The sequence below is a fragment of the Xenopus laevis genome, chromosome 3S (genome assembly GCF_017654675.1).
Source record: "Xenopus laevis strain J_2021 chromosome 3S, Xenopus_laevis_v10.1, whole genome shotgun sequence".
In the NCBI taxonomy this organism is placed as follows: domain Eukaryota; kingdom Metazoa; phylum Chordata; class Amphibia; order Anura; family Pipidae; genus Xenopus; species Xenopus laevis.
In genome coordinates, this window is record NC_054376.1 from 65,158,019 (window position 1) to 65,172,353 (window position 14,335).

Below are 14,335 nucleotides of genomic sequence, written 5' to 3' on the forward strand. Positions count from 1 at the left end.
TGTCCAATAAAGAAAGGTTGTGGCACATCTCATGGATGCTATGGCATTTGCAAATGTTATGACCTCTAAAGAGATACAGTGTTTGGCCTTTGTGGTGCAGTATTATCTTCAGTTATCACTAGCACACTGAACCTTAAAAGTATTTTTGTGATTGAACAACCAACCAATCAATAGATGATACAGTCAGTCTTTATCTCTCTCTACATCTGATGAACAGTCGAGCTGTTAACCAATAAAATGGATAACTCTCAGTTTCTTCCCACTTTTCTCTCATTTTTTACTTTACATTTGATGTTGCTCAATCTGATTAATGTATCTTGAAATAAAGGCTGCACAGAGCACTTGCATCTGGTGCACTTTGTCCATTATATGACTAAGGAGAGGAGCAGAAGTTTATTTATATAGCGCTGTACTGAATTATACTATCAGTTATATTTTTAGTGTTACGCTTGTAGTTCTATTTTGGAAAAAGCAAAGATTATACACATAAATGGCATATGCAAATAACCAGTGCAAGATTCACTGTGCCAAATTATATTTCCTGCACTTATATGACCTACATTCACATATTTTCTAGATGAGAGACCTGACAAATGCAAAAGACATTTTCCCACACTAAGGCCCTATTATAAATGAATTACTACACCCACCTGGTTTAGCAAGTACAAAATCTTGGTCAAAATATGAAGACATCTTCTAGGATTGATGGGTGTCTCATTGAATAGCCTAGCCTGCAAAAAAAGCAAATATTAAAAAAGACTCAGCAAGTCTTCTCCAAAATTATAATTGTACACTCAAACTTTATTTCACTTGCCTTACTATACCCAGGCCTCATAGCAATCATACCAATGTAAATCTTAGAGTGCTGCTTGTCTGAGTAGTTTTGTTAAGCTTCTGAAAACACCCACACATAAACTCATTTATTAAAGTGGACCGGAATGGTCAGAATTTTCTTGCATGACCAGTAAACAGTAAAAATAAACCGTAAATTTTTTTTACAGTGTGTTAACTTATCTGCAAATTGAAAACCTTCATGAAAACACTACAACACTAGCATTAAAGTCAATCAAAATGCACAGATGGCATACTATCGTATAGCAATATTTGGCAGGAACCAGAGTTCTTAATTTGATTCATCCATAGGAACTACTTCAGTACTGATTATATGAAACTGATACTGTCATACACCGCAATATATGAAGGCCAGTAGGAATAGCCCTACAGAGAGTTGGATAACCCCACTGTACATACACTACAACAGAAACAACATTTGAAGGCATTAGACTTGTTGTGAAGACCAGCATGCTTTGATTTTACTGCATTGTAAACTGGTAAAAAGTTGGTTTTACTAAGCAAACAAAATAAAACTGTAGACATTGTTCACAGGGCTTACCTCTTGCAAAACCGCACTCTTCTCCAAATGCTGGAAAGGATTGGACCCAATTCCTAATGAATAAACACAAAAAAACTATTTGAAAACACAAAAATTATAACATCAAAATACACAGATCATATTTTTTTTCTACTAGTTAAGTAAAGCAATGTTAGGAAACCAAGATGTATTATTCTGTGTGAATTAGCTAGCAATATCCTTTTTTTTTTTTTTTAAATGAGACCTGTGTGGAATAAAGTTACTTTTACTAGGGGAAATTCCCTTGAAAACAATGTATGTTTTCTTATATTCATTGAAATATTTAAGACGGCCTCTAACTACGGTAATCTCTAACACTGCTTGTAGGTTGCTTGTTGGCCTGTATTCCAATGGCCTAGCCAGTAAAACACCTCCTGTTGCAGGAAGGAATTCAAACAAGGAACAGCACCACTTGTCCTTTGGATTAGTAAAAAAGCCTTTATTGCATAACTTTATAGGGCATTACAGCGACAAAGTACAGTATTACAAATTTATCAGCAATGTATAAATTTGAAGTCCTGGATCATTGCTGCTATTGATAAGCTGAAACTTTCGGCTGATGCAATAAGTTCAGTATATAAAATATGAAATTTTTAGCCATTTCTTTAGGGTTTAGTTCTCCGCTGGCCATAGATGTTGAGATTTTTAAAAGATCAGATCCTGATCGTGAGACCACGATCTTCTTGGAACGATCGTACGATCGTACGAATTTACCGTACCATCAACTAAAAAGACCAATTTGCCAGGAAAACAAAGGGGAGCTGCCTGCTTGGCCCTGCAAACATAGATACATTGCACTGGGACCGATATAGATTTTTTGACCTGGCTGATCAATTTCCTGACAGATGTCGGCCGAAAAATCGTAAGAAGTACGATCATTCAAATCCCACTAACCGCACGATAATTTCGAAGGATTGGTCGGACTTCCCTAAAATCGGTCGTTTGGCAAGAAGAATCGTCGCCACTATGGGGAGCTTTAAAGCCCTGATCTGACCAAATTCTATGTCTATCTTACCCCTTCTCTGCCCTGACCCCTTCCTAATCCATCCCGAATCCACCCATGGCCCACACATTACATTGCTGCTTTGCCCTCGTATTTCATCACTCAAGTGCATTATAATTAGGCTGCAATGGCTTAAAGGGAAGCTCTGGGAAGGGGCCACAGACCCTGTAAACTGTTCTAAATTGATACATTTAGTTGATACATTTCTTATCCTTGTCTCTGCTGAGCAGAATCCCCGAGTTTCATTAAAGGCAGCTGTTAGAATTGATACAGTAGTTGCTAATGTTCCACAGATACTGCTGAGAAATGTATCAACTAATTGTAGCAAATTGTAACAGTTGAGAGTGCACCTGAATTACTGAGCTGCCAGACTAACACCAGAGACATTAAACTTAAAACTTAGATTTTGAAAATACCGGTAAAAAATAAAAAATGGAAAGTAATTGAAAAAAAAAGGATTAATTTCTGGATAACAATCTGAAAACAATTGAAATGCAAAAGGTGTTTGGAAGGTGAACAACCCCTTTAATAATTGAAAATGGTATTTAGAAAAAGGACACTCAGGGGCAAATTCATCAAGGGTCGAATATCGAGGGTAAATTAACCCTCGATATTCGACTGGGAATGAAAATCCTTCAACTTCGAATATCGAAGGATTTTAATCCAACGATCGAAGGATTATCCTTCGACCAAAAAAACTTAGCCAAGCCTATGGGGACCTTCCCCATAGGCTAACATTGTGTTCGGTAGCTTTTAGGTGGCGAACTAGGGGGGTCGAAGTTTTTTCTTAAAGAGACAGTACTTCGACTATCGAATGGTCGAATAGTCGAACGATTTTTAGTTCGAATCCTTCGATTCGAAGTCGTAGTCGAAGGTCGAAGTAGCCCATTCGATGGTCGAAGTAGCCAAAAAAACACTTCGAAATTCGAAGTATTTTTTCTTCTATTCCTTCACTCGAAGTTAATGAATTGGCCCCCAAGTGTAGATTGTATTCGGATAGCATTATACCACAAGCTCAATTGATTGCAGTACACAAATAGAATGTAATGGCAGATACATTTTATATTTTACAACTCATTGTACTCTTTCTTATATGAGATTGTTTCATGCATGCTGCTGTTGGCTCACATTTGTCCTGCTTCCTTATTTTGCAGTTATTTCTGCAGCTTTACAGATACGTTGGAGCTCTCTAGGAATCAAGATGCGTCTATTTAGCCCAGGAAATGCTGCTTGCAATTGTCCTGGCCTTGTAAAATGCAGAAGAACGTAGCAGTCAGCCGGTATAAGGTTATGAGCAAACTGCATTTAATATGGCCTCACACAAATGCAAGGAAGCAGTGTATACCTATGCCGAACGCTCACTCCACTTTTAACTTAAAAATAAAGAAAATTGCCCAAAGCCTGTTTATTATGTTGCCCATGACAATAGTTTGAAGTCATTTCAGTGCGTCTCTTACATCTACTACCGCATCGTGTAAATTAAGCACACGTCACAATGAATGAAAGCCCCACGTTCTCCCTCATTGGCCGATACGGCTTCTCTTCCACAGGAAAGTCCGAGGCTTTAAGGCCTGCTTACTAATCGCACTGTTTGGCAAATATCCGTATGAACGGAAGGTAAAATGTAATATTTTTTACCAGACTCCTCGTCCTTCTTGTCAAATTTCTTGATCATTGTCGTAGACTGGTACGTTAAAGACCAATACCGGTGGCCGAGTTTCAGCTGCACCCCTTCCAATGGTAGAGTCTAACGCTGCCAATCAAAAGGGAAGCCACGCCCACACAGAAATAAAGGCAGAGCTTCTCTCTCCATCAATAGCTAGAGGGGCAGTGACGAAAGTTTTACAGGATTATGTCCGCTTACCTTCTGCAATCCTGAATGGGAAAGCAGGTTTGTGTGGATGCGTGATTATTTGTTTTAATTCTAAACTCTTGCACTGATTGGAAAAGCAGAACCATTTGGGGATTGTGCCCCAGGCAAAGACAAACAAACTCCCCTCCATTCCAAATGATGGCATGTTATAAAGTGCATGTAAGCAGGATGCTTTAATTGTCACGTGACAGAAGAATGGGGTGCTGCCACATAAGTTTGTGAAGAAGCAAAGTCATAGGCTTAGTTATAAATAATACACATGGGTGATAATACAGTTCTAGGAAAGGCATTGAATTTTAGGTCAATCACTATTTCGAGAAAAACATTCTATTGGTTTACTGGGGTCAGCAGGGTGTACCCTCGCTCCATGGGCCGGTTAGCATGGGCATCCGCAAGGGGCAAGGAAGAAAATATATTACATAAATTATTAGTACCCATATTTTGGTTTCCACACAAACCTACCGACAGCTTTTCTATAAATATATAAAGTAGTAACGGTTGCACATGTTGTTAGTGACACAAACTCCTTGTTTGCTAGGACAGCACTTGATATTTTCTACTTTCTTAGAACAATTACTAGCCAGCGGTTTGTGTAGAATGTTTTCTCTGTCGTCTAAGGGGGACACAGGGAATGATGGGGTTAAGCTCTACCCTCCAGGAGGAATCACACCTGATAATATTAATTAAGGGGCGTGCCATACTTGGCTTAACCCCACACACTGTGCTGAATCTTCAGTTTTTCAAGTGTCCTGTTACCAGGAGGATGGACTTCCCTTGTGGGAAACATTTCTTCAGTCAGCATCAGCTGATACCCGGGGTGACACCAGGAACAGGGCTGCCTGTATCCTAAGGGTTAGCACCCATCATGGAACAGTCACCAGGGTATTTCTTTCTAGCCACTGTGGCTATACCAACCATCCAGACAATACCTGCACCGTACTAGGTGGACAGAAGGTCTGGCCAGTGCTAACTACCAATGAGGTAGGCTCTATTCGGTTCTCCCCAGTATCCATATGCTACTGTGGCACCGGTTCTCCTTCCCCCCCCCCTACCATCCAGTCACCCTTCTCTCCTCCGCTGCCTCTGCTCACTTACTTAGAGTTACCCAGTATCTCTATCAGAGAAGTGAACCAGAGGGACCCTGCCATGGCTCCTCAATCCCTGCCGCCTCTAGTCGCTTTCTATTCCTCTGTGGGCTTCTGCAGGTGGCTGGCAAAGGCAGAGATTTTCAGATAGGTGGTGCCGTGTGGACGCATTAGGAGGAATAGGAGCAGAGAAAAATTTTGATTAACGCTCGCGGTGGAAAGCAATGCGTTCCAGCAGCCATCTTGCGCTCAGCACAAAGCAGAACAACTGGCAGTAACAAGCATCGGTTGCAAGGAGAGAGAGTGAGAGAGGGAGAAACAAAGAAGCGCCGGTGCAGTAACCTGCATTGTTTTAACTCATGCACACTTGCTTGATTATCAGGTGACTCCCGATCGCAGAAGGTAGGTCAGTGGGCTTATTCACAAGGGCGCGGGAGTGGGGGGGAGAGCACCCAGCACAGCACAGGTAATTTATTTTGCCTGTAATAAATGTCAATCAAAAATTTCTGGGGGCCAGTGTGAGCCGCTATGCAGATTCTGTTCTGCTGAGCAGGCGACTCCTGCCGCTTCAGTGCACAACTCTGCCCTAACAGCAACTCAAGCTGAAGATACAGGTGCTCAGGGTACTTCTCGAGAACCCGGGCCCAGAAGGGGACAAGACTTGCCGACTCCCCTCTGGGCAGTGCAACTTTCGCATCTCTGCAGGGGCTTCCAGCAAAAGCTGACAATTTAGGGAAAGCACTAGCAAAGCTTTTAAAGATCCATCGGATAAACGAATGGAAGGGTTCCTAAGAGCAATTTACTCGTCCTCAGGCTCTACTCTGAGACCCAGCCTGGCGTCAGCCTGGGTATCGCGAGCTATTCAAGCATGGTGAGAGTTACTACTGGTCAGGGACATCCGAAAGGGAGTTCCCAGAACTATCTTCGGCACAAACAATTGCTAAAGCATCTGCTTTCTGTGTGACACTACTCTTGACATTTTGCAGATTACTGTCAGCACTGTCCATAGCAACACGCAGAACATTGTGGCTTAAAAACTTGTCAGCTGACCTGAGTTACAAGAAATCATTAACCTCACTACCCTTCAAAGGTCAAAGATTGTTCAGAGAGGAACTTGAGAAAATAAGTTCACAGGGACGTCCAGACGTGGACAATTTTTTCATGGCCAAAGCGGACATTATACACGTAAAAAAGTCCACCACAACGTTCACACTTTTGGGGAAAAACCAGTGATAAAGGTCGTACCCCATGGAAGACCAACAAAACCTTCAACAAACCCACAGGAGATAAGTCTACCTCAGCCTGACGGGGCACCCCCTCCGGAATCGCTAGAACAGATAGGGGGCAAGTTACTATGATTCTGGGAGGTGTGGATCCATCATTCATCAGATGCATGGGTCAACAAAATAGTCACAGAAGGCTATCACCTCAACTTCACAAAATCCCCCCCCCCCCGAAAATTCTTCATGTCCAGAGTTCCATCACACCCCATAAAGGCTCAGGCCTTCTTACACTGCATTGCCAAACTCGAGAGCACTGGAGTAATTGTACCAGTACCACGACAGGAGAGATTCTCAGGGTTCTACTCCAATCTGTTCATAGTACCAAAGAAGGACGGGTCCTTCAGACCAGTGCTGGATCTCAAAATCCTAAACAAGTTTATCCGTTCCATTTGTTTCAAGATGGAAACACTCCACTCTGGGATTCGAGGAATGGAACAAGGACAACTAATGATATCAAGGACACTTACCTCCATGTCCCAATCTGGACCCCTCATCAGAAATACCTCAGATTCGCAATTGCGAACCAACACTTCCAGTTTGTGGCACTTCCGTTCTGTCTGTCTTCGGCCCCATGGGTGTCCACCAAGCTCATGGCAGTCACAGCAGCAACAGGGAGTATCGGTGACCCTATATCTGGATGATCTTCTCCTGAAAGCCAGGTCAGAAGAGAAGGCCAAGTAAGACCTAAAGAAGTCAATTCGGCTATTGCAGAGCTTCGGCTGGAGCATCAATTGGTCAAAGTCCATCCTACAGCCCAGCTACCAGATGGTGTTTCTAGGCCTGGAATTCAACACAATGATACAGCTGGTATGCCTTCCACAAGAGAAACAACACAAGATTACGACTCAGGTGCGATTACTGCTATTCCACCAGAGGCCAACTGTCCACATGGCAATGAAGGTTCTGGGTCTCATGGTGTCCACCATCGAAACTGTACATTTGCACAAATTCACCTACGAGCCTTACAAGCAAACATACTACCATCCTGGAGAGGAGGGCCCCTGTCTCGAGTGATCACCCTCTCTCAGACAACAAGGGAGACTCTTCACTGGTGATTGAGGACGGACAACCTGACCATGGGACAATCCTGGGCAACTCCAGATTGGAATGTCATCTCCACGGACGCCAGCCTGAAAGGTTGGGGAGCCATGTGGAACAATCTATCTGCACAAGTTTAATGGTCTCACGGGGAGTCCAAACTTCCCATCAACATTTTGGGATTATGGGCCTTAAAACTAGCACTAACTATGACTCCTGCACCAAAAACCAGTTCACATCCAGAGCGACAATGTCACCACAGTGGCATACATAAATCGTCAGGGAGGAACACGCAGCAACTAAAGGAAGCACAGCTCATATTGGAGTGGGCAGAAGCCAACCAAGTAAGATTGTCGGGCATCCACATTCCAGGAGTGTCCAACATATAGGCAGATTTTCTCAGTCGAAACCAAGTACTTCCAGGCAAATGGGAACTTCATCCAGAAGTATTCGCAGAGCTAGTGGGTCTCTGGGACCAGCCACAGATAGATCTGATGGCATCTAAGACCAACCGAAAGGTCCACACATTCTTTGCACGACCCTGAGATCCACTAGCTGCGGGGGTGGATGCCATGACGCAATTGTGGACATTCGTCCTAGCATACATTTTCCCCCCCTCTTCCGATGTTACTGTGAGTTCTCAAGAAAATCAGGCAATCCACACTTACAATAATTGTGGTAATTTGCAGGAAATGTGGATAGACCATCCAGTCCGACTACAATGCAGACCAGACCTGCTCAGCCAGGGTCCAGTGACACATCCCAATCCCGGACTTTTCCTTTGACAGCATGGCTATTGAAGCATCCATCTGGCGAAGACAGGGGATAGCAGAAGAAGTTATTGCGACAATGCTCAAGGCACGTAAACCAACTTCTTCCAAGTCTTATCACAGAGTGTGGCGTTCCTATTATAACTGGTGTCAAGAGCTCGATGTCTCAGCTCTAGAACTCAACATACCCAGACTATTATCATTTTTACAGCAAGGTCTACAGTAAGGTCTAAAGCTTAGTTCCCTAAAGGTACAAGTATCAGGATTGTCTATTTTGTTTCAACATCTTCCTTTCACATTAATCATGAAATCATAGTTCCATGACTATGCCCAGATCCCAAAAATGACAAGGAACGACGTCTCCACAATTTAGACGTAGTCAGAGCGCTTCGGTGGTACCTTGATTGGACAAAGACTTTTTGGAAATCTCAGAGGGTCTTCCAGCTTCTAAGACTACTGTAGCCAGGTGGATCAAGCAAACCATCAGGCAAGCTTACCTATCCAAAGGAAAAACGCCACCAAAGACTGTCACTGCTCACTCCATTGGAGCCATGGGAGCATCAGCGGCATGGCGCAACTCTGCCTCAATTGATCAGATCTGCAGAGCAGCTACCTGGTCCTCAGTTCATACATTTACCAAATTTTACAGACTGGACACAACTTCTTCAGCTGAGGCTTCCCTCGGCCGCAAGGTGTTGCAGTCTGAAAATAAAGGGGAAATACAATTTTTTCAGAGAAAAAAAACCCTTGATTTTTTCGGGAATTATGGGTCCGAATGGTGTTAACAGTCAGAAAAAGTACTTCAACTCAGACCTGCCGGGAACATGTAAAGGTCAATGGCAGATGTCCCGTTAACAATTAGAAGATTTTTTGAGTTGCATTTGGTTTCCCGAAAAAATTGTAGCTTTCAGGTGATTTTTACTAAAATCATAGGTTTCAAGTGCAACATCCAAAAAAAATTGTAGGATTTGGATTTTTTGCAGATTTTATCATGACTTTTTCAACACAAGATAGATTCATGAAAATGAATATTAATAAGTAGGGGGGAAAAGTCAGTGCTAATTTGTTTGGTGTAAAAAAACAACTTTACATTAGAAGGGATCCCCAACCTTTTTCACCCGTGAGCCACATTCAAATGTAAGAAGGGTTGGGGAGCAACATAAGCAGGAAAATAGTTCCTGGAAATGCCAACGAAGGGCTGTGATTGGCTATTTGGAAGCCCCTATGTGGACTGTCAGCATACAGAAAACTCTATTTGGCTATACAACTGTTTTTTATGCAACCAAAACTTGCCTACAAGCCAGAAATTCAAAATTAAGTACCTGCTTTGAGGCCACTGGGAGCAACATCCAACATGTTGCTCAAGAGCTACTGGTTGGGGATCAGTGCACTAGGGCAACAAAGACCCTGAATTTCAGAAAAGCTAATTTTAGTACCTTAAAGGTGTTGTTCACCTTCAAACACTTTTTTTCAGTTCATTTGGTTTCAGATAGTTCACAAGAAATACTTTTTCCAATTGCTTTCTATTTTCATTAGTGATTGTGTAATTTAATATTGAAATGTAAAGTTTTATTTTTCACCTTCTAAAGCAGCTCTGGGAGGGGGGTCGCAGACTCTTTACCGGTTCTACATTAATACAGTAAATTAATACATTTGTTATACTTGTCCCTGCTGAGCAGAATCCTTGAGTTTCACTAAAGACAGCTGTTAGAATTGATACAATAGTTGCTAATATTCCACAGGTACTGTTGTGAAATATATCAACTAATGTAGCAAATTGTAACAGTTTAGAATGCTCCTGGATCACTGAGCTGTCATACTGTAACCCTAGAGACACAAACATTAAACTTTAAACTTCAATTTTGGGAAAAGGGTAAAAAATAAAAGATGGAAAGCAATTGAAAAAAATCTATTTGTTTTAGTCTAATCTGTAAACAACTGAACTGAAAAAGTATAAAAAGAACAGAGGCGCTTAAAGAATAAAAGGATATAAACGAGTTACAGCATCTGGCAGTAGTATACACACTTAGCGCCTCTGTGACAGAGGCGCTAAGTGTGTATACTACTGCCAGATGCTGTAACTCCTACGTTTATTGCCTGAAGAAGCGGGTCTGAGCCTGTGAAACGCGTTGTACTGATTGGAGTTCGTTAATAAATTTTGACTGCTTAATTACAGTCGTTTTGTGTCTGCTTGGAGGAGGTAAGTCCACTGCTGCCTCCTCTGATTACCAAGTTTTTGTTTTTTAACTCGTTTATATCCTTTTATTCTTTTGGCGCCTCTGTTCTTTTTATACAATATTAAGTCCACCCTGGGTGGAGGGTTGATACCCTTTTTCTATCTACAGAGAGCGACTTCTTAATCCTGAGTGGGGTCAGGACAATCTCCACACCTGCCTTTACAGTGGTTGCCTATTGGTAACCCTGGTTTGTGAGTATATGTTATCTACTCTTATTTCATTATCCCTTACCAATACATATTACACTATTGGGGCTCTTGGTGTTCTTTTTGTTGAACTGAAAAAGTGTTTGGAAGGTGAACAACCTCTTTAAGGGCTGCTCTTCAGAGGATAGATTGGGGCACTATGTTTTCTGCTAAGAACTCGGAACAGCAATGGTTGTCATTTAAAATAATATTAACTCATTACTGTTGTCAATGTATTCCCTTAAGAAGTAAAGCATCATCGTCATATATTTATATAGCGCTGTCAAGATATGCAGTGCTTTACTGCAGTTATAGCAAACAGGGAATAAATGGTGGATAACAAACAAGGATTACAGAATACAAAAGGGTTAGAAGGACCAAGAGATTAGAGTTTACAAACTAAAAGGTTAGGGTACAATTGAGACATTAGGATTATATAAACATTTTGTCATTTTTGATACAGCAATGATTAATTAAGGTACATCGAATAAGTAATGTAGTAAATGTAGAAGCACCAAAAACCATCCCATGTGGCGTAATATAGAAGTAAGAAGAGAAAGGCATTTAAAAACTACAATTCTGTGGGGACAGAAGCTGCATTTAATGAATACAAACACTAAAATAAATGTTTCCTTTAAGGCAAATATAGGAAATGAGGAGCGCATTATGGCAAAAAGTATATTAATAGTAAAAAGATTCAGGTTGTGAGTGTTGCTTTTTTAAATAATGGAACGAGTATGGGTGTATCATTTGCAGAAAAAGTAAATGTGCTAAATCAGTTCTTTTCTTCAGTGTATACAATAGAGGAGTTGGAGTTCCCAGGCTCACTTCATAGCTGCACTGTTGGCTCAGCTCAATCTAGTCAGTTGCTGACTCAGGATATGATTCATAAAGCTTTAATAAAAATGAATTTGAATAAGGCGAGTTCAGTTTTAGACCAGCCTCTATTTCTGATTTTCTCAGATTCACTTTCATCTGGTATGATACCTATGGATTGTAGGAAAGCTGATGTCATTCCAATATTTAAAAAGGGATTACAATCTCAGCCTGGCAATTATAGGCCAGTAAATTTGACATCTGTGGTGGGCAATTTATTTGAAGGCTTGTTAATGGATCACATTCAAATTTTGTCCTAGTAAATGGCATTATGAGCAGCAATCAGCATGGCTTTATGAAGGATAAGTCATGTCAGATAAATTTGATTGCTTTTTATAATGAAGTAAGATGCTGGACAGCAGGGGGAGCAGTGGATGTGATCTATATGGATTCTGGCAAAGCATTTGATACACTGCCCCACAAACGACTGCTTTCTAAACTAAGGTCTGTTGGGCTTAATGAAGATGTTTGCACACGGATAGGAAACTGGCTACAGGATTGGGTATAGAGGATTGGGGATTGTTAATGGTACATCTACTTGGAGTAAGGTTCTTAGTTGGGTCCCTTAGAGCTCTGTATTGGGTTCACTTTTATTTAGCTTGTTTATTAATGACTTAGGGGATGGTATTGTAAGTAATATATCAGTGGTTGCAGATGACACAAAAATATGCAGCCCAATTAATTCCAACCAGGATGCAGCATCCTTGCAACATGATCTTGACAAACTGGCAATCTGGGCAGCTAAGTGGCAGATGAGATGCAATGTTGAAATATGTAAAGTCATGCACCTGGGATGTAAAAATATCCAAGCCATTTATACCCTTAATTGGACTGCATTAGGCAAATTCATAATGTAAAAGGACCTTGAAGTCCTTGTAGATAAAAAAAGTTGCTGTAACAAGCAATGCCAGTCATCAGCATCAAGGGCAAATAATGTCTTGAGCTGTTTTAAAAGGGGCATAGATTTGCAGGAGGAGGGCGTTATTCTTTCACTGTAAAGAGCACTGGTAAGGGTTTTGGTCAAACAGGACATTATTGAATTAGAGAGGGTGCAGAGAAGGGCAACTAATCTGGTAAAAGATATGGAAAATCTAATCTATCAGGAAAGACTGTGCAAGTTGGTATGGTTCACACTGGAGAAGAGGTGCTTAAGGGGGTGATATGATGACTATGTATAAATATATATATAAAGGGACCATCTAATAACATTTCTAATGCTTTATTTACCAGTAGGTCTTTCCAGCTAATACAAGGTCACCCATTCCGATTAGAAGAAACGAGGTTCTGCATGAATATCGGAAGGGGTTTTTTTTTTACAGTGTGAAGATGTGGAATCCAGTCCCTGAATCAGTCGTTCTGGCTAATATATTCAATAGTTTTAATAAGGAGTTGGATAGCTTTTTAGCAAGGGAGGGAAAACAGGGTTATGGAAGATAGCTCATAGTGCAAATTGTTCGAGTGACTAGTCCAATTGCCATCTTTGAGTTTTTTGTTTTTTTTTGCATTCCTGAGGAAGCAGACCATGCACTTGCAGAGGGGCCAATTTACTTTTTACTTTACCTTTAATTATTTTAATCTACTATAAAGCAATTATTTTTTTAGTTTGAATTATTTTATATTGCTATTACATATTGGTGTATATTAACTGCTTTCTGTTGCACCATGCCATATGAAATGGACAATTAATTGGCTGACATTTTCTCTTTGTTATCTCTCAATGCATGTGACTGGTTCACCAAATCAGCCTGTGTGGCCCCTTCTTGGTAGAGATGATTATCCCATACTGTTGATAGAGTTTTCCATTCATCTAAGTTATATGTGTTGGGTACAATATTCATCTTAGGTACATTTTGACATTCAGCATTGTACAGTTTATATAACTTACATAGGCATTTTCATTTTTTTTAAAACCTTAATGTTTCAATTTATTTTATTATAATTTCGATTATTAGCTAATTGACTGAAATGTGTTTGATTAACTTTTAGAGAGACCAACTTAAATGATCTGAAGATATTTGATGTTGTAATTACATTGGATAAAAACAAGATATAAAACTTTATAATGTAAATGTTTGACAACTACATTTTTGCCACTGAGACAACCAGGGATCAGTTAGGTTGAACATCAGCCTTAATAACAGGAAACATTAACTCAACTGAGAACTCCAGTTAAAGAAAAGAGCAAGCACCCAAAGATCTAATATATTTGTGCATTGGTTGAATTGTGAAGTTTATAGGGACAGACAGCTTGTCCCACTATAGACATAATGGAAATTGCTCCAAGGTAAAGTTTTTTTCTGGGGAGGAAGTGTAATTTACATCTTCATCAAGCCCCTGTTCTCTTTAACAGCAAATATGAAAATATATATTGGAACTGTCAAAATTAGTAAGTAGATTTCTGACAGACTAATGGACATACATATAAAGCAGAAGTTGTTCATGCAATTAAACAATGTTGTTTGTCCTCCAGCTCAGTTTTCTAATTAAAATGTAGACCTACTGTCTGGAACCACATTTCTGTTTAAATCACAAATGTTTTACCTCTTGAATGGAGAGCAGAGCAGACACAGGGTT

At 40.6% G+C, this 14,335-nt stretch overlaps 1 protein-coding gene across 2 annotated transcripts in view; it reads right to left on the reverse strand.

The window, feature by feature from the left end:
- The window catches only part of copg2.S (COPI coat complex subunit gamma 2 S homeolog), a 29,343-nt gene extending 25,202 nt beyond the window's left edge, over positions 1–4,141 (reverse strand). Inside the window, exons 1-3 of one of the 2 annotated variants that reach the window (XM_041587627.1) lie at positions 3,872–3,960; positions 1,394–1,446; positions 651–731 (exon numbers count right to left, since the gene is read on the reverse strand). Coding sequence is in view for 1 of the 2 variants with exons in the window: in NM_001092648.1 (NP_001086117.1) it covers positions 651–731; positions 1,394–1,446; positions 4,053–4,089 (171 nt within the window). In the remaining variant the exon portion in view is untranslated. 2 annotated transcript variants of the gene reach the window in all.
- Between the last annotated feature and the right edge of the window lie 10,194 nt (positions 4,142–14,335).